This window comes from Cryptomeria japonica, chromosome 3, assembly GCF_030272615.1.
Source record: "Cryptomeria japonica chromosome 3, Sugi_1.0, whole genome shotgun sequence".
In the NCBI taxonomy this organism is placed as follows: domain Eukaryota; kingdom Viridiplantae; phylum Streptophyta; class Pinopsida; order Cupressales; family Cupressaceae; genus Cryptomeria; species Cryptomeria japonica.
The window spans coordinates 194,626,688-194,647,721 of NC_081407.1; the positions used below are offsets into that span (position 1 = coordinate 194,626,688).

The following is a 21,034-nucleotide window of genomic DNA, read 5'->3' on the forward strand; positions in this document are numbered from 1 at the left end:
TCCGTGATTCATCATCAGGATGATTTTTCTCCTTGCAGCTCTATCATCCTGATGATGAATCATGGAATGTGATTTGAAACGTTGATGCAAAAAATTCCACACGGTTGAATCCAGAAGCACAATATATAAATTCTTTGACATTTGTTTGTTTTGCAAAGTGTTTTTTAAATTTTCCAAATGTTTTGGTAGTGTGTGTCAAGTTTCTGGCACCGCACAGCACTTATGTTTGTCAGCTTGAAACTTCATATATGTAATAGTAGGCACATTCAACAATGAGTTAGTTATGCAGGAACGAATTTTAAAAATCTTATATTGCAGTCTAGAACATAAGTTCTATCAAGCATCCTACATGTCCCAGCCTATTTTCACACAATCTTGATCACCACATTCATATTACGCATTTTGAGGAGCTTAACTGGACTATTCAATATGTAAAAGTAACTTCATGCATATAAGAGCCGGCACATTCAACATTCAGTGCGTTAAGCAGGAACAGATTTCAAAGATCTTGTATTGCGGTCTAGAACATAAGCTCTATCAAGTATCCTACATGTCCCAGTCCATTTTCACACAATCTTGATCACTACATTCATGTTTGAACCATGCCCTAAGTATTTGAAACTTGTGCAATTCCAAATGTTGCCTACTTCATTATGGGTCCTAGGAGGGGTCAAGATGGAAATGCACTGAATTTAGAGACTTCTAGCTTGAGCTACATAAAAGACAGTGATTCTACACATTACCAATTTACCAGTGAATCTACATGCTACCTTAAGGTTGGTGTACCCATTCCCAAGGCCAACAGTTGATTATATTGTTCATCTATGATGGTGTACTACATTTCCAACCATACACATCATTTCTGCATCGATATAAGAGAAGCCTTATATGACTTGAGGGCAGCAGTTAGCAGCAGTTCAGGAACAGTCAGCTAGTTGGCAAGTAGTTGGAGAGAAAGCAGATCAGGAAATTGAGATCCCTGAGATATATTTTGTAAACAAAGGCTGATGCTTAGCATGTATCTAAGATCTTGAAGCTATTTATCAAATCAATAAAAGTCAATTCTTTGTGTAATTTACGTTATCACATTCATCTATGATGGTGTACTACATTTCCATCCAATGCACATCATTTCTACATCTATATAAGATAAGCCTGATATGACTTTAGGGAAGCAATTTACAGCAGTTCTGGAACAGTCAGCTAGTTGGCAAGTAGTCGGAGAAGAAAGCAAATCAGGATATTGAGATCCCTAGGATATATTTTGTAAACAAAAGGCTGTGCCTAGCATGTATCTAGCTCTTGAAGCTATTTTTTTAATCAGTAAAATCCAATTCTCTGTGTAATTTGCGTTATTTCATTGTGTGTTAAGTTTGAGTGTTTCATTTCTCTGCAAGGTTTGATAGTCCTTAATTGGACCTTCCAGCCTTGACTGTGTTAATTTTCATATTTGGAACTTCTGTCAGGAACATACACTAAAAGAAAGACATCATTTTACAAAATCCACTCTCCCTTAAATGTGCAGGAGCTGGCATACTTCTTGACTTGAGCTAATTTGGGAACTAACATAGATAAAGAAAAAGACTGAATGACACACAGAGATACAAACTTATTGTGGCAATATTTTTATCATTGACAACAATTAATGTTTTTTTGTCAATTTCATAAATATTTCAAATTCAGAAGTCATATAAATTTTATATTCCTATTGCTCATGCCTAACCTATAGATTATGATTGTTATCCCAAAAGTCAGGCATCTCTTGTTTCTAATTTTGCTTTGATTTCCCATAGAAAAAAGACATATTTTCAAAACCTAAGGAGAAAAGAGTTGAACAAGCTGTCAACTAGACAGACTGTTCAATATACATACACCAAACATCTACCATCATAAGAAAATCAAGTTTGTACACTATTCCAAATATGCAAACCAAATAAAAAAAATCAATTAAAGATAATTATGTCACCTGATAAGCTTCATGGACATCTGTCACAATTGGCAAGTCAAAGGTGGTCTTAACCCTTTCTAATATCTGCACACAGAAAGAGGAAAGAAATTCAAAATTAACAAACCTGGCAACAATTACTCAACACTATTCATATCCATGTGACATTTTCCTCCTAATATATACTGATCGATTTAATAATCACCTTACCATTACATTATTTATTTCTTGTTAAATCTTTATCACATCCATTAATGTTATTGATCTGGCAGTGTCCTCATCTATAGTCAATAATAATAATGTAATTCTAGTCTACCATTACTTATTTAAAAAATGAAAAAGGTATTGAAAATCAATAATTAATTGTTTTCAAAAAGAGAAAAGTGAAGCAAGGAAATAAATTTTAGGCGAAAACTAAACTAAAACAAATTTTAAAATTAACAAATATGGCAACAATTACTCAACACTATTCATATCCTTGTGACATTTTCCTTCTAATATATACTGATCAATTTAGTAGTTACCTTACCATTACATCATTCATTTCTTGTTAAATCTTGGTCACATCCATTAATGTTATTGATCTGACAGTGTCCTCATCTATGGTCAACAATAATAATGGCTACCAGTACTTGTTAAAGAGTTAGCAAAAAAAGTAATAATAATGTAACCCTAGCCTACCATTACTAATTAAAAATAAAAAATAAATTGACAAACAATTATAATTAATTAATTGTTTTTCAAAAAGAAAAAAGTGAATCTTGGAAAGAAATTTTAAAAAACTGCAAAAACTAAACTAAATTAGCTTGAATGGTGATTCTCCTTGATACAAGTTCTTTAAACCTAACAGTCCTTGAGGAATAGGAATAGCACCTTCGTGATGCTTGAACACTCTAAAATCTGGCAACCCTGAGTAATGAGCAGAAAATGAGTTTTGGGTGAATGGGGAGTGGGGAGTGGGCTGTAGGAATTTGTTTATGTTTAGGAATTTGTTTATGTTTAGGTTTTATCTGTTGTAAGTGACTTCAAGGCTATTTTTTTGGGTTAGCTACAATGAGTTTTTTTTTTTTGTGTGTGTGTGATTTATTAAATGTCTTCTTTTTTAAGTCCATGTTTCTAGAAAACACTTGTTTGTAAGGTCATCCTAGGTTCACCTTTGGAGTGTCTTGGGGCAAGGCCATTCACCCTGAGTACATCTTAGACATACTTGGGTCAAATCGCCAAGCCCGGAACATGCTGTCCAAACCCAAGCTCATTCCAAACTGGAATCTGAACCCAGCCTAGACCACTCTCTATTTTAATGTACTTATCATACTTGTACAAGCTGAACCTTTTCAAAAGAAACTGTTTAATTCTTGGATTATGTTGCAAAGGGACATGGTTGAAAAGGTGTAGAATTGTTCCCACACAAATGCTTAATCAACAATATCAATAAGAACTTCCCAGCCCTCACATCAAGTTATGTAAACCAGGCAATTAGAATGTAATCTTTTTAGTGCAATCGTACTTCCCTCTCCTACTCTTATGGTTCTCAGGCTTATGTTGCACATAGTGATGATGGTAGTCAAATATGGTATGAGTGATTTGGTAACCTTATACATAACAGACTCCAATTAAAGGAAGAGTTGGGCATGGTCTAAGGTTTGTAGGTTGCCTATCTAGAATCATCAATTATAACATGACAGTTCTAATATGATAAATAGGCAATGCAGAAATGAGAAACAGCACAGGCATCTGGAACAGCAAACACATTCACATGCATGCAATGTACATAAATAACATTCAGAATTCCAGGGAGAATGCATGTGAGGGTTCCCCAGAAACGCATGTCTGGCGATTGTGGCAGTTGCGATTGCCAACAACCCAACCAAGACATAATGAAATTAATATGGATCTCATACATTGCCAAACACAACCATAACTAAGAAAACATTAATATTTGGCAAACATAAACAGCTTGCTTTGCTTAACATTACTTTATGTATGATAGTAGCCAACTTAGTACAAAATGGCAATCTACTAAAAGGTTATTTGTAAGTACAAAATAAACTCCTACATGCTTTACCCATTATTTCATTTAAACATGAAATATTTCAAGATCATGTTATTTGGAAGCACCACAACAAGAAGGCTGATAGTAGAAAATCTTAGAAGGCACAAATGCTTTGCAGCTTGTCCTTAGTGGCGTGGTGGTTTAAATGAATAAAGAAACTCTAATGGGTTTGAATTATATACTCACTTTCATTAACACTTTTCCATATTTTGAGAAGCTATTTAAGATGGAAACAAAAGAAAATATGAAATCATTTGGTGAACCATTGATACTTTTTTTTCTTCCATACCTACATACCTGTACCCATACTTGTACTCAATTCAGCAACTTAGCTTTTTAACAAAACTTGTGTAATAGAATAACAAAAGATAACATTCATGTGTATACAGAATTTTTGTTCTGGAACAGAATTCTCCACATTCAAATACAGATGCCTACAGTACAGCTTTATATTAGCGTAGCAGTTTTTATCACAAAATCTTAGGGGCATTCTTCTTTATAGCATTCTGATCTCTAACAAGATTGTTGCAGTAATTGCTTGAAACCCTATACCATCGCAAATTTCTTTAGTTCAAAACCTTTCTTTCATATATAGAATTTGTATTTGTAAGTGTAGTCCAATCTTTACTTATCTTCATTAATATTCCTTACCCAAGAGTGAAGCTACTTCAATGGTTTCTTTCCAGATTATTATCATTCATTTATTCTTGTGTAGTTTCTGAAACCCTATGCTATCACAAACTTCTCCGATTCACAACCTTTCTTTCTTAAATAGAATTTGTATTTGTCTGTCATCCCATGATCAATCTTTATTTATCTTCCTTTATATTCCTTACCCAAGAGTGAAGCTACTTCAATGGCTTCAAAAATGTTTGTGGCTGTGCCCGCACCTGTTTAAGTCCAAAATATTAATCTTCTTTAATTCTAGTGTAGTTTCTGAAACCCTATACTTGAAACTTCTAGTGCAATTTCTGAAACCCTATGCCATCACAAACTTCTCTGGTTCAGAACCAACCTTTCATAAAAAAGAATTTGTATTTGTATGTGTAGTCCAATCATTAATTATCTTCCTTCATATTCCTTACTGAAGCCACTTCAATGGTTTCAAATATGTTCTTGGCTGTGACCACACTTGTTTCTGTCCAAAATATTATTTTTCTCTAATTCTAGTGTAGTTTTGGCATTGATGGGTATTTTCATTTCTATTGATACTTTTTGTCTTTAAATGCTTGACACTTTTACTCCTAAATTATCAAACTTTTCATTTTATCCTGATTCCCAAAGCCCTTGGAAAATCAGGAGTATAGGACTTCATCCAATAACCCTGCAATTCTCAGAAACCTAAATTCCGAATTTGTTATAATTGACTGAATCCTTGTATCTTCATAATTTGATATTATTCTACTTAATTTTTCTCCTCTAGAGCCTCAAAATTCTAAAGCCTCTAAATAATTGAAATCCAAAAAGATCCTGCTAAGCCAAAGCTAAGTTTTTTAAGCAATGTCTCTTCAAGCTTCAGGGATGGGAGGATATGGGAACAGAATGTTGGCGACAGCAAAAAACATTCTAAATTTTAGGGGGTGAGTGTTTTAAAATAATATTGAAATTTTATATTTAAAGTTTCAAACTATATTCCATGGGAACCCCCTTCCCGTACCAGGGATGGTACGGGGATGGGGACGGCTTTTAGAAGTTCCTTGTCTGTCCCCAAACTGAGTAGAGTTCAGAAACGTTTCCGGGACACCTCTAGGAGTGATCGAGGATGTAGGGGACGACCAGAAGTCCCTTGGCCATCCCTTTGTCCCAGGCCACTTTTGGACAGCTAGATTAAAAAAACATATTTTTTAATTTGAAAAAGGGCTGGCTGGGCCCACAAGGACCCCCAAACCACATTTGACAATACCAAAACCTAATCTAAGGATGACCAGAAGTCCCTTGTTCAGGTACCCCCTTCCCGTACCAAGGATGGTACGGGGATGGGGACAGTTTTTGGAAGTTCCCTGTCTGTCCCCAAACCACATAAAGTTCAGAAGCATTTCCGGGACGCCTCTAGGAGTGATTGAGGATGTAGGGGACGACCAGAAGTCCCTTGGCCGTCCTATTGTCCCAGGCCACTTTTGGACAGCTAGACTAAAAAAACATATTTTTTAATTTGAAAAAGGGCTGGCTGGGCCCACAAGGACCCCCAAGCCACATTTGACAATACCAAAACCTAATCTAAGGACGACCAGAAGTCCCTTGTTCAGGTACTCCCTTCCCGTACCAGGGACAGTACGGGGATGGGGATGGCTTTTACAAGTTCCCTGTATGTCCCCAAACCACGTCGAGCAGAAGTCCCTTGGCCGTCCCTTTGTCCCAGGCCACTTTTGGACAGCTAGATTAAAAAAACATATTTTTTTAATTTGAAAAAGGGCTGGCTGGGCCCACAAGGACCCCCAAACCACATTTGACAATACCAAAACCTAATCTAAGGACGACCAGAAGTCCCTTGTTCAGGTACCCCCTTCCCGTACCAGGGATGGTACCCTGGTACAGGGATGGGGACGGCTTTTAGAAGTTCCCTCTGTCCCCAAACCGAGTAGAGTTCGGAAACGTTTCCGGGACAGCTCTAGGAGTGATCAAGGATGTAGGGGACGACCAGAAGTCCCTTGGCCGTCCCTTTGTCCCAGACCACTTTTGGACAGCTAGAGTAAAAAAACATATTTTTTAATTTGAGAAAGGGCTGGCTGGGCACACAAGGACCCCCAAACCACATTTGATAATACCAAAACCTAATATAAGCATAAAATAACCAAAAAGAAGAAAAAGACATTCATTTTCAGATTTGCAAAGAAGGAGAAGAGCAGCAAGAGAAGGAGCAGTGACTCAGACTCGAGTTCTGATTTTGATTTAGACTCTTAAGCCTACCAGAGCTGATTATGGACAACCATATATTTTCTTAGTTCTATCATTTCATTATTATGGGCAGCTGATTATGGACTTCTATGTTTATTGTTTCAAGTTCATGTCATTTCATAGTTGATACTTGGAGCCTTTGAGCTTTTTTGTTATAATTCTAATATAATATATATGCACATTGACAATGAAAGCATTTGAATTTTGTTAATTTGTTTGTCGATTCTCATGTGAAATCTCAATTCAAGTCTGATGTTATGTATTAATCTTCTACAATGTCTATGATGAATGCTTTATCAATGTTATGATATGCATATTCGAAATTTCTCTATATTTTTTTAAATTCCCCTATAACAGCCGTCCCCTGAAATCCCCTAAAAAATGGCCCAAAAGTACAACCATACTGGAAACACATCCTGCCATCCCCATGCCCAAAACTCGGCGGAACATAGGTTTCAAAAGGTTTCACTAGCCTGGTAACCATTATTTCACACCTATGCGATATACTTTCATTATTTTCATCCCTATGGGATATGATTTAAGGCTGTTGATAAATTCACAAAAGTCCAAATGAACCATAAAATGTCAAGGAACTCATCAGATTGCCCTCCTTTACAACTGCTCAAGAATTCTGTTTATAGTGTTTTCTGATATAAAAATACAGAAAGTCATTTAAGAAAAGGTCTTTTGATCTCTTTTTAAAATTAAATTTATTTCTTTTTATTTCCATGCACCAAATGGTTTAGATCCTTTGGGGCATACCTCAAGTGTCTAGAGAACATCAGGACACGGGGCATCCCCAGGTTACCTAAAACACACCCTTTTTCAGGGACATTCCTGGTATGCCTGTAATGTCCCCACTTTGGAATAGAATTTAATGGTAAATAATAATAAAATTAAAATTCAAAAGAACAAAAATTAAATTAAAAAATTAAACTATAAAAGAATGGGGATGAAAGGGAATACCTGTCCACCCTTCCCCAGGACACCCAGGATGACAACAACCCTAGGGTTATATCCTGATGAAACACTAACCTTTAAACGGCTTGGTCTTGCTCCTCTTTGGATCTGATGGAGCTTGGATTTTGACATTTCCGCACATGATCATTTCTCCCCACTTCCAAAGTCCAATATCCAATGTTGGGACTAAAACTTAGCAATTTTCTTTACTATCTACCCCAACTCTGACTTCTGATGACACGAATCTCCATTTCTAAGTTTCTTTGACCTAGCAATGCATTTCAAATTCTACAACTCAGAAAATCCCTTGGACTAAGGTTTTTAATATCAGAAATTATCTCAAACATTTGCAGACCACTCATCTCCATTATTATGATCTCTCATCAGGAATAGCACATTATCATTTGATGTCCAATATAATACTCATGAAACCCACACTGCATCTATGTGCACATGCCTAATGGTAGTGATCAGACTGTCTACTTTAGATATTTTAACCCATACTTTTTGCTTCCCCAGAATTTGCAGGATAACGCATGTATTTTCTGACCCCACATACAAAAGTTTAACTATGAATATCTGCTGATTGAATCTGTCTTTTAGTACTACTCCAAAACATCTAGTTCTGTCTATCTTATACTATATATTTCAGAGGCTTTTCTGGCCTGATGGATGTGATACAGCATTATTGATTCCTTGGCAATGTTCAACAAATTAGATGGTTATTCTTGAGTTTCATAGATATTCTACTGTTTCCCTCTTCACCAATTCTGAACTGCTACATTCACTTGACTGTATTCTGTTTCTCCTATTTTGACAGTTTGTGTGTAATTTCAGACCCCACATACCAAATTTAACCATGATTGAATCTCTCTTCTACCACTACTTCAATGCACAAGGCTCTGTGTAATTTATTATTTGCAAGGCTTTACTGGCCTGATAAATGTGCTCCATCATGATTGACTTCTCAGCAATGTTGCATGAATTGCAAAGTTGTACAAATTTCATACACATTCAAGTGTTTCTCTTTTCAACAATTCTGAATTGCTATGGTCACTTGCCTGTATTTTTCTCTTCATATTATGGTCCTCCACAAACACTTTAAAATTTCTCTCATCAATTTCAACAGTTAGTAGGCAACCTTTTTCTACCTGAAACATACTTGACCCAGTATTGCTTATGTTGTTGATTTAGTCTCCAAATTTATCCCAGATCCAAGGAAACCTCATATAATAACCCTTTAAATTTTGGCTGTAATTTAGAATACATGTTATCTTGGTGGTGAATAGAGTGCAGATAATAGCCCTTTAAATGGTTCAACGATTGAGATTGGGTGGATAGTGTAGATTGTAGGAAAGTCCACTTCCAGATTTCTCTAGCACTTGAGTCTTGGAGCAGTTGTTTAGCAGAGTAAAAATCAAGCAATTATTGCATGCTCAATTACCGAAGCTGAGCACCAAGGTATTGGTACTGCTGGACACAAGTTAGTTTGGATTCAAAATGACTTCCAAGAGTTGAACTTATATTAGCAGTAACCTGTAATCCACTATTTGTCCTCTAGCCTTGAGAGCTTGGATGGCAAATTTTGTTGAAGGTTAGCCAGCAAGCATAAACTGGTCAGAACTTTTCTGTCAGATGTACAATGTGAAAAATTCAAAATATTGAACATGCCATCTAGGACTAAATTTTTTACATAACTTTGGACTCAAATTGGCCGGTAGTTTCAAGATACCTTTTTGTAGACCAATCGAAATTGAAGAAAAATTATCTTTCATGACCTCATTGGTCTACAAGAATGGCTTGTTAGTTTTGATAAGCTTCATCGTGCTGCTTTATCTCATTTTTGAAATATGTGATACGAAATTACTTTAAGGCTTCAAGAAACAGTTTAATGATATTTATTTTCCATTGCTTCTTTGATGACTTGGCTATTTGGGTTTGTACCAAGCTTTCACTGCTTTGGAAGTAAATAATGTCTCCAGGAAATGGAGCACAATTTGAGATGCCCGGGGGATCTATGATATGTACAGATTATCTCTTGTACATTTTATTCAATTTGTAACATATGACCCATTTTTCTACCAAAAAAATAAGATTATCACCTCAACTAGTACAAGAAGACAGTCAATGGGAAACTTGACATCAGTTGGGAGATTGCCTATGTGAAAGGTGAAAAGGTAAAGCTAGTTTTTCAGGTCACCACCAGTCAAGACATCACATTGGGCAGGGTCCCTTTCCAATTGACCACTGAAAGAACCTGTTTCCACAATAATTTAAAGAATTGTACAGAAAGGATGTAACAATTATTAATAAAGGTTGTCAATCTTGCAGTAACCAAATCTTATAAATCTGACATAAAAACAAAACATACTATTACCTTCAACCCTTCCTCTAGACCAGGGCCACGAAATGACTTGGTTGATGTCCTATTAGCTTTATCAAAACTCGATTTGAAAACTAATTGCAATCCCAACCTGACCAAAAACAACCTTTACATTGAGATTTCTAATACAAAAATATATTATCTCCTTTCATATCAATTTAAATAGATATATGGTATAAAATACTTACCTTTCAGTGACAGACTTAATTTGTCTAGCCATTTTCAGAATATGCTCCTCTGATTCTATTACATTTGGTCCTGCAAGCAGAAAGAAGGGTTCTGCTCCCTGTTGACAGTTCAATAAAACATCAGATATGTCCAAACAATCATAAATCATTTGCACAGGAATCACAAGGTTGTGAAGTTCCAAATTTCGCCATCCTCAATCTAGAAACAAATAGAACAAATTCTTTTGATTCTCTCTTGTTTTTAACTTTTGCGCATTTCATGCACAGCTGTTACTTTGTGCACTGTTAAAATCAGCCATATTCATGAACAGTGACTTAATATAATGATTCTATAAATGGATCCCCAGCTTAATTCTCTTTGAATTTACAATTAAAAATATTGACATTCTGATCTTGGTTGCTACATTAATTTGCATACTACATTGGAGTTGGAGAAGATAGCTTCAACAAAGCAAGAATCAAATCTAAACTATTCTCCCATACACTGGTTTAGTGGATATGAAGAAACATAATAAACAAATTTGAACTCTTGAATTTATTGACTCGAAGTCTGTTTTGAAATGTATTTTACAGTTTAGTCCATTAAGTCATTTTTTAAAACTGAAAACAATTTGTTTTGACAATGATTAGCTATATAATTTGTAAAATGCTAGGGAACATAAGGAAAATATGTAAGCCATGCTATGGTATAGTTTCCATTAGTCTTGATAAATTGCAGGTTAAGCTTAGTTTATAACATTTTGTTAAAAAAAATTTAATAAATCTGGGGTGGCATTAAGAGTTAAAAAAGTGATTTGGATTGGTGGTTACATACCTGACAACCAATATGATTTGTGAATATGACATCAACTAATTAAAGAAACCTCACTATTGCCTCCATCTCTGTATGTTTAATGAAATTGTCTCTCATTTTGATTTAATAGGTTTTCTTTTTCCGCATATGGTATCTAGGCCTCTGCAAATTTCTAAGGGTGCAGTATGTGATTGAGTTTCAAGGTTGACGTCAGAAGTCAACTTGAGGTAAATTCAAATAAAAAAGGCATCGATAAAGGCATAAAATCAAGAGTCATAATCAAACTCATTTGAATCTTCAGCAGAGGTAGAGAGACCTTGAAGAGACTCAAGTTCTAATATATTTTTTTACTAATTTGTTTACTTTATTGGTGTTTTTGTGAAGCGTGCAAAAATAAAATTAATAAAGCATGATTCGCAAGTGTTCTCTTCATGAAGTATGATTCCCTAGGGAAAATTTGGGGTGTTTTGGCATTCTCTAGGAAACTTTTTGAAGATATATTTGTGAGCATGTCTTCTATTGCTGGTTACATTTGTTTTTGGTGAAATGCCACTTGCAGTTAAGTCTTGAGACCTTCAACAACTGAATAATTTTCTTCTAATTTTCCTGGACCAAATAATTTTCTTGTAATTTTCCTGGACCAAGATTTTCCCTTTTGGGATGATCTTGGATCTTGCCCTAAGATCACAAATTCAATTGAAATAAGGAAAGTAATATAGTTATCAGCATAAATCCTGGTTTAGGTCCTACAACCATGTTAGATAATATTTGAAATATAAATCATAAGATTATTCATTTCTATTAGGGTCAGGGATTCAACAACAAATATAAATACATATGCATCTATGTCCCTAATCATCTTAACCTACTTAGATAAACCATAAAGCTTGTTGATCTTAGAAATTAAGGACCAATGAGTCAATTTCCCTAAATCAGCCATAGTAGAGTTTGGAGAGGAAAGCCATAAAGGGTGCCTGGTTATTGTTCAGCCCAATTAAGTCCAAGAGCGCACAACGTCTAACCAAGGCAACTCACCCTTTGGCCCACAAGTGGCAGGAACATCCACCTTGATGATTCCACCCGGGGTGGCCTACTTAACTTGAGGGAACCCAGGTCATTGAGGAAGATTGTTAAGCCCAATGAAGCCCAAGAGCACGCAACGTCTAACCAAGACAACTCGCCCCTTGGCCTACAAGTGGTGGGAACATCTACCTTGATGATTCCATCCCTTGGGGTGGCCTACTTAATTTGGGGGAACCCATGTCTATCACCTCTCCCTAACATATTTCCCTCCATTCCCATAATGATTATTTGGGGAATTAAGAATAGACAACTTATTTAATTAAAGAAGCATAATAAAGTTTATTAACATCTTGATAAGAGATATTAAAGAGCAAAGATATATGTATGATAATATTTATCCACATTGCATACACTAAGCATACATATCAAGCATATTCTCATGCATACCACAACATTTACTAGATCCAAATATGCCTGTATTCTGAATTGCAGGTCTCTTTTCTCAATTACCTATTTGTTTCTATCTTCCTTGATGCTCCTCCTTGAATGCTGATCTCCAATGTATATCTCTTGCTTGGAATGGAAGAGTCATGTTCTTCTCATAGTCACATCCTTTCCAAGAGTAATGTCTCCTTATAATATCCTTTGCCCCTTGACAATTAGTTGCTGTTAACTAATGAAGTTGCTGTCTTGATCACTATAGAGATCACTGCTCTATTAAGGTTCAGATCACAGCTATATAAATAAATAATGAGATTGCTGTCTTTTCCAAATTAATCACATACCCCTTGGCAACCGCATGCTCAGTGATTTGTTAAGTTTATAAGTTCACTAATTAAGGGAAGGTGTTTTATTATGTGAGGTTGGTTTGACAAATGAAAATTGCTGTCCTGTAAATAAGGCAATTTTCATATGGATGTGTTGATGTGTTTTTTATGCACCTTGAACACAATAAAATACCAAGGTATTTTATCCTCTCTTGAACAAATAAACTTGAAATGCTAAACAAAGTGATCAATCAAAACAACTCCAAGGTTTACAATGCGAACTATGCAACTTAAATGTTGTGGATAAACTCAGTGTTTAAGATGTGATTTGCTGGAATCACAAGGGGACTTATGTTAATGAACTCTGCTGGAACATGAAAACTAACTTAACTTTGGAAAATAAAAGGCAAAAGGGACGAAGGGTTAAGAAATCTATTCTAAACCTAAGAACAATGACAATAAAAGATGATGCTTTGATAGACGGATTCCATAATCAAGCTTCGCCATGCATAAACAACTACACAAAACTGATGCAATCTTCTAAGGAATAACGAAGGGTTTTCGTATCATGAACATTCATTCAAATACCCAAGACTAGCGCAATTCAAGTGAACATTCACAATCGAACTAGTGCTTAGCGAGGTTCAGACCAACCACACACCGCAACTTACAATCAGAAAATTACAAATGGTATGGACGAGGATTCCATCAGGATATCATCACATTTCTCCATTACAATCAATGAACTTTATCTAAACTTGAGAAGTAACAAGAAACCATGCAACATGTAGAAACAACACATAGAAATCCACCATGCTTCAATGAAAATCATGTATTAACTCCAACAAGTCTTGCCAACAATCTCTAGCTTCCTCCTCCTACTCTACTACTACTTTTTATTTTACTAACTATTCCCTATCTAACAACTGCCAAATATTAACCTTTACAAATGAAAAGGCTAGGCCTTTTACAGAAGTCCCCATTACAATGAAGGGCAAAGATTGATTCTCAAATCAATGGCCAAGATTTAACAATAAAACCCTAATTAGGGTTTGTTACAACAAACTCCTTCTTGGCCAGTAAGAAAATTACAATACGATGGACACATCTCCTCCTTTGAATTCTAACCAATAGGAATTGAGGTTAGGTACATAAAATAATATTTGATGAAGCGCCAAGTGTCACTTGCTCCTTCACTAAATGAGTCAATTTCAATGCACCTGGACGTCCTGATGTGGCACAACTTGAGTGGTTTGATGATGACTAGGATGCCATCTCAGCTAAATTGTACTTGATAGATCATCACAAAGTGTTTGTGGTTGAGCAATATCTCTTGATACTCAACATTTCCAGCTGCTCAACGTGATGAAGATGGGGCATATTGCCAAACTGTATCATCTTTGTATGATCAAGTACCTAATTTTTCTTAACTCTTCTGAAACTATCTATTTGATCACATTTCACCTTCCATCTTCATGTTTGGGAATATTATCCTTGTGATGCATGTGTTGTTCTTGAACATTTTGACTTTATCCAAACAACCCTTGGTTTGAAAATGTGAAACACACCCTAGATGTAGCACGTGACTCCATCTTGCTCGACTCCCCTTTGAATGATGCTTAACCTTTATTTTCTTGTATATGACACCTCTAACCATGATCTCCTTATAATTCTGACATTGATTCTTGGATTTCCTAAGGAAATTCAAGATTGTCAAATTGTCATTACACCAATATATCACTCAAATTAAAAATATCTTTATTTCTCCAAATCAGATCTAATACATATTCCCTTATTTCTGAAACAGGTTTTCAAACCTAACAAATTTGTCTCCAAAGGAGACTTAACAAATTTGGCATAAATGTAGACTCCATCAAGAATCCACCCCTCCAAAGAACTAAGTTTTCGTCTAGCTCTCCTATCAACTCTTGAAGGTTTTCGTCTCCAAAACTCATTAAACGTTTATTAAATTCAAGCATGCCCTTGCTACAACCCTATGTTGGGATTGTGTTGTCATTGATGTCAACCGGTATGGGATGACCACCGGTAGAAGAGATGTTTGTGCAACACTGTTATGAAGGAGTACAGGATGTGATATCTTGGATATCACCTTGTGTTGCAGAACACTGGTAAGGTAAGGAAGATGACCTCAGGAGTCACCAATACACAAGTTAGTGCCTGACTTGTGTGATGAGATAGAGAGGTGTGTGAGCGGGTGTTTGTGATGAAGAGGCAGAATGTTACCTCAATTACATCAACACTGGAGGAAAAGAATGAACAGGTCACAGGTATACTGTGAGGTTGCTGAACAATAGGACTCCCACCGGATGAAGATACAGTCATCATGAGAAGCAATGACTGGCAGTGAATGTGCTCACATCAGATCACATGTGCCTGTTTGAAGAGCCTCTGCACAAACAAGGAAGTCACATGAAGAGCATTGCAGGATTGAGAAGACAAGGTGTTACTCCACCGGTAAGTGGAGCTTATCTCCTATTATGCATTACGTGCATCATAGTTTGGTGAGATAAGGAAGAAGAGGTGAAGGCAAGTTGAGTTGCCAATACAGATGAAGAGTGATGAGTTTGTCATGCCTGAAGACCAGTTTAGGTGTTCCACCGGCAATATAGCAAAGGGCAGACATGAGGAGGTAACCGGTAGAATGTGAGATATCGGCAGAGATAGTAAACCGGCAGAAAAGAGGAACCGGTACAAGTGTTTGGTCGGTGATCTCACCTGGACCGACATGATGAGCCAAGCTGGCAGATAGTCGACATGGATGCCACATGGAGTTAGAGTGGCGGGCTTGCATGCAACGGTAGATGGAATGTACACCGTTGGAGTTGTTGTAGGGTTGGTCGACATTAAAGGAGATTGCAAAGCTCGAGGTGAAGGTGCAGAAGTGCGCGGCTCGAGATTGAATGGACAAGAGAGGATCGAGGGTAGACTGATTGAGCAGATCAGAGTAGTTGAAGCAACCCATATGCCATTAATGGCGATTGACCAAGAAGTATGCTGATAGATCGTTTATACGTTGCTGAAGAAGGAAGGCGCGTTAATGGCGGAGTTGTGCAGATGGATGTCAGAGTGATCAGATCGAGCAAGATCTGATTGGATTTGGTTTGCCTCGAGGATGGTGAGGAAACCCTAACTACCAGGATTTTGAATTGAGCGTTGGCGGGAAAACCTGGCTATAAGTATGAAGGCCAAAAGAGATTGTTTACTGCTGCAAAAGAGAAGAATATTGTGCTACTGCGAAGTGTGATACTTCTGCAAGTGTAAGAGCAAATCAGCCAAGTGTTTAACGAGCATCTGAGAATTGAGTGAGAGTAAGGGAGAACCTAGTTGAAGCGTTCAACCGGTAGGAGAGAAGAACCGGTAGTGTTCATACCAACAGAGCAGAAGTGAAGGAGGTTGCAGAGGAGATAGACAGAGAACTAGCAGAGTGTAATACCGGTGAAGAGTAGAGCAGTGAGGAGAAGATTCAGTGAGAGCAGAACAGAAGAAAGGTAAACCGGTAGGGTTTATCGGCAGAGAAGCAGCAGGTGAAGAGCAGCAAGAGAAGTGAGTCGGTGTAGCAGAGAAGGTATCTCACCGACAGAGTAAGATATATGATAAGGTTGCAAGATTCACTTGTAACAAGATAACTACTTATGTATTTAATGTTTATTTTATGAACATTGAGTTGTAGCTCAGTGCAAGGGTTGTAGCTCCTTGGGTTAGTGCCCTAAAGTCAAGGGTTGGTGCTCCTTGGGTTGGTGCCCTAGACTTTGTAATTGTGTTTTCATTGTGAGGCTGGATTGGAGCAGTAGACTCCAACAGCATTTCTCACCGAGGTTTTTCCCATCTTGGGTTTTCCTCGTATATGTTGGTGTTATGTGATGTCCCCTTGTGAGTGTTTGCATCTGAGTTAGTCTCCTCTCTAACCGGTAAGTCTGTTCATAGGTAGATCTAATAACCGGTGTGCTCACATAGGATTGCTAAAGGGAAAAGATTTGAGAACCACTGATTCACCCCTTCCCCCTCTCAGTGGTGCATTGTGTCTAACACCCTAGGACCTCCTTATAAAGCCCTCCAGGAAACATCTAGAAGATCAAGCCGACTGGAGAACTTAATTAAATAAAGTGGCCTTATTACTAATTAATTGTTATTCAATTAAATTAATTAATATTAAGTCATCATATGAATATTTTATTTATATTTTGTTAACTTGATAAAAATCAATTTAATTAAATGTCACCTTAAAAATTTGGGAAATTACAACAATGGCATAGGGAGAGTCAACCCTCTATGGCCTACATCCCATCGTATATATACAACAAGTTGAACAACACTAGTAACTCAATGGACCCCAATAAGATGGATTTTATTTACTCTAACAGGAACACTCACAACTGGTTATCAAGAAGGTTGACAAACCAGGCTAACAAAACAGCAATATGCTTTAACAACATCCTCCATGAACAGTTGATTGTGTCAAAGAACTGTTGATGAGAAAGACTTGGACAAAATCGATAATGACAGAATGAATTGGAGTTGGATGAAATATATGTTAGGAGATCCAGCCGATGTCTTCATTTAGCACAAGAAATGCTTGAGCAAAGCAATTGTGAAAGAGGTTGCGGTGAACTGTCCCATGTGTGGAACAGCTGTCCTCAGCTATTAATAGAGACAAGTTTAGGCACCTTCTGTGAGGACATGGAGGAAACATGAGTTAATAAAATAAAATTGGCGCTGAACAAATTGAGAATAACAAATTCTAGAGAATATGTTTATTTAAGGAAAAATTGCAGAAGCAATCTAGAGCTTATTCAGAGGTGGTTAGAGAAGACTGTTCTTCAGCACCATAAGGATTGGGATACTTCAAGATATGGAGATGTTTCACGTGAATACCAGAAAGGAGAGGAAACCCACAAGCTGTTGAGTGCATTTGAAATAATGCTAAAGAGCATTGAGGTCAATTTAAACATGTGCTTGACCAGCACTGAATCATTGGACAATTAGTAATAATGATTAGGCACTCTGACTTCAACGGGTTGGTTGAGAGATCTCCAAAGCTTCAATAACTTTTTTACACCATTTATGCAATGCAATGGAACGCAAGCCTGATCAAACTGTTTTGTTTATTGACATACAGTAGGTCAATTCTCGTGCAAATGGATGAATTACTTCCTAACCAGCATCTCTAATAAATCTTGTTTAACTGCACCATAACTTGAGCAAAATACAGTTCATGTCTCAGTATCTTTACCAATTTTACATGTCGGTCATTGTGCTCTTTATAACTACACCACTCAGTATCAGTTAATTTTGCATTTACAACAATCTGAGATCTGTAAAGCTTGTAGTGAAAGGATTACATGGTCATTGGCAAGCAAGCCACACACTGAGAACTGAGTTCCATATTATTGGATTGTTGAATTTTGTAAAGAAACTGTGCACTAGTTAATTAAAACAAAAAGCAGGCTTCAAACTGAAAACAAACATCACTAAAATGTTTGCAATTTTTCCACAAATAAAGCATATATCAAAACTAAAAAATATAGATTTTAACAAGTTAGAGAAACATTACAAGTAATACACTAATGAAAATGACTCTTCAAATGATATGAATGTGACAGACAAAGCTAGATGAAAGTCAGGGATGAATATGATAGAAACGATATCCATTGATCGTGACTTCAAAGTTATCCCATAAAGAGAACTTATAAAATCAACAAAAAAATAAAAACAAAATTTGTCTATGTGCGTATTGTTGAGTGATAAGCATGGGCCACTCACTACTACCATTGAATGTGGTGGTACCACAACACACAAGGCTGAATGCATTTCTGGGGTGAATTTGATAGAATAGATACTTTAGAATTTAATGGAATAGATACCCTTTGGTTCTGACAAATAAACCAAGGGTTATCCCTTAATAAGAATTCACCATATCAACCAAAAAAAAAGAAGAATTAGTCTAAATGCCTATGTTTGAGTCCTAATCAGAGACCACTTAACAAGTGTGGTGATAACGAATGAAGCTGGACACAAATTGGGGATGAATTTGATGGGTGTGGTGGTAAAAACAACAGATGAAGTTGAATGCATGTCCAGGGCCACTTTGATGGAAGTGATAAACTTTGGTTGTGACAACTAAGCTGAGGATTTATCATTTCAGATGAAGTCATCAACTCAAAGAAAAATTAAAATTAAAATTAATCTAAATGCCTATAGTTGAGTGCTAACCAGGCACTACTTACTGAGTGTGGTGGTAATCCAATAAATGAAGCTGGATGCAAATTGGAATGAATTTGATGAAAGAGATACGACGTGGTTGTGAGTCGTGACAATTAAGCCAAAGGTTGTTCCATAAGGAGAATTTACCAATTCACCAAAACCAAAATAGAAATTAGTCTACATGTCTATCGTCGAGTGATAAGCAAGGTCCAATTACAACGAAACGGACATATTGCCCATCAAAACATAACATATCTTGCTAAATGGTTACCATGCAGTCGGAATTTTCACCAGATAGTCCTATTGAAACTGCAATGGATTGCAAAATTATGAATCATGTATAGCCCAAATCCAAAATTAGGAATACATGTGTAGCCCAATTCCTCCAAATTTATATAAACAAACTGGAATGTAATTAAAACATTGTAAAACACAACAAGATAGTTATGCCCCCAGATATGTGATTTAATGTCAACTTGCAGATGATAGATTCGTATTAGCACGGAATGCCAAGTTCAAAACCCTGAGTGAATGTCGATTTAGGCCAGATACAAGTTCTGAGTGAATTAGACAGAAAATATATTAAGCTCTACTTAGCTAAAGAACGGATTTAAGCAGCATTTCTCAAAAAGATATAGCACAACTAAACGAACGATTTCTAGTTCTCTAGGGTAATCCAAGATGTATAGTGGAATGGTGTTTATGAACAGAGGTCACGTAAGATCCACAGAATTTTTTTAGATGAAAGGTGCTACTTGGCAATGCTTTCATCAGATGACAAAATGCGTGAGCTAAAATTTTCTGTGATGTATTATGAATTATCAAAGAGTGAACACAATTAATCATTCGGTAAGAAATCAACTAGCTAAATGCAATGTGAGTAATCTATATACCTTGAGTTGTTTGTATAACGCCGAAGGAGCAGGGGAAGCCAAAGCCATTCTTGATCTGATTTGAGATCTAATTAGTTTCTACTGCAACACAGTGCAACGGTCAATTTCCAGCACTCTCTAATCTTTCTCCAGCTAAAGCTAACGTACACTATTAATTGCTGGGCGTTTTTCTGGTTTAAGCATAAATCTCAGCTCTCTCGCGTGAAACATTTTCAATGCGTAGTAATCTCTAATTTTTGGTAATCCTTTTAAAATGTATAATATTATGTTATACTGTTTCTTGATTGCATATGGACTTCTAAGCCCTTTTTTCTTCTAAGTCATGTAGATCAATCACATTGGGCATAAAAAAGCATACTACATCAAAGAATTTAATTCAAAAAGCATAGATCAATCACATTGGGCATAAAAAAGCATACTACATCAAAGAATTTAATTCAAAAAGCATAGATCAATCACATTGGACATAAAAAAGCATATTACATCAAAGAATTTAACTCAAAAAACAAGTTTGTTAGTTGCACAAGTGAGCACTAGATCAAATCACCTTAGATGTGAGACCGGTAGATGGAGGATATCCAAGGAAGTTTGGGAAGAAAGAACTTGCACTTTCTGTAATAAGGGTGTGGTGGAGATAGAATGACACTTTGTCATGGAATGCGCAATCTACAAGGATATCAGCATTTAGTATGAAAATAGTTTGAAGGTCAACAACATGCACCACTTATTTGACAAAGATAAGATCAACTAGATTGCTAGCCTCCTGGTCAAGATTCATAGCAGAAGATCCGACATCGAAAAGAGTATGAAGATGATTTAGGGTTGTTTTTCTTTTGGTCCCTTAGGTTGTTTAGCCTCATAGACATCATTAAAATCAGTCATTCATTCATTTTTCTATGTTTTCTTCTAGTC

The 21,034-nt window shown here is 36.4% G+C and overlaps 1 protein-coding gene across 3 annotated transcripts in view; it reads right to left on the minus strand.

The window, feature by feature from the left end:
• Positions 1 to 20,383, minus strand: part of LOC131035058 (2-dehydro-3-deoxyphosphooctonate aldolase 1) — a 172,793-nt gene extending 152,410 nt beyond the window's left edge. The window contains exons 1-4 of one of the 3 annotated variants that reach the window (XM_057966678.2): positions 20,123 to 20,383; positions 10,425 to 10,522; positions 10,231 to 10,327; positions 1,967 to 2,032 (exon numbers count right to left, since the gene is read on the minus strand). In XM_057966678.2, the coding sequence (XP_057822661.2) occupies positions 1,967 to 2,032; positions 10,231 to 10,327; positions 10,425 to 10,522; positions 20,123 to 20,170 (309 nt within the window). In that variant the 5' untranslated portion in view covers positions 20,171 to 20,383. The remainder of the gene's footprint in view (positions 1 to 1,966; positions 2,033 to 10,230; positions 10,328 to 10,424; positions 10,523 to 20,122) is intronic. The other 2 variants (XM_057966679.2, XM_057966680.2) reach the window with 2 other exon arrangements.
• Between the last annotated feature and the right edge of the window lie 651 nt (positions 20,384 to 21,034).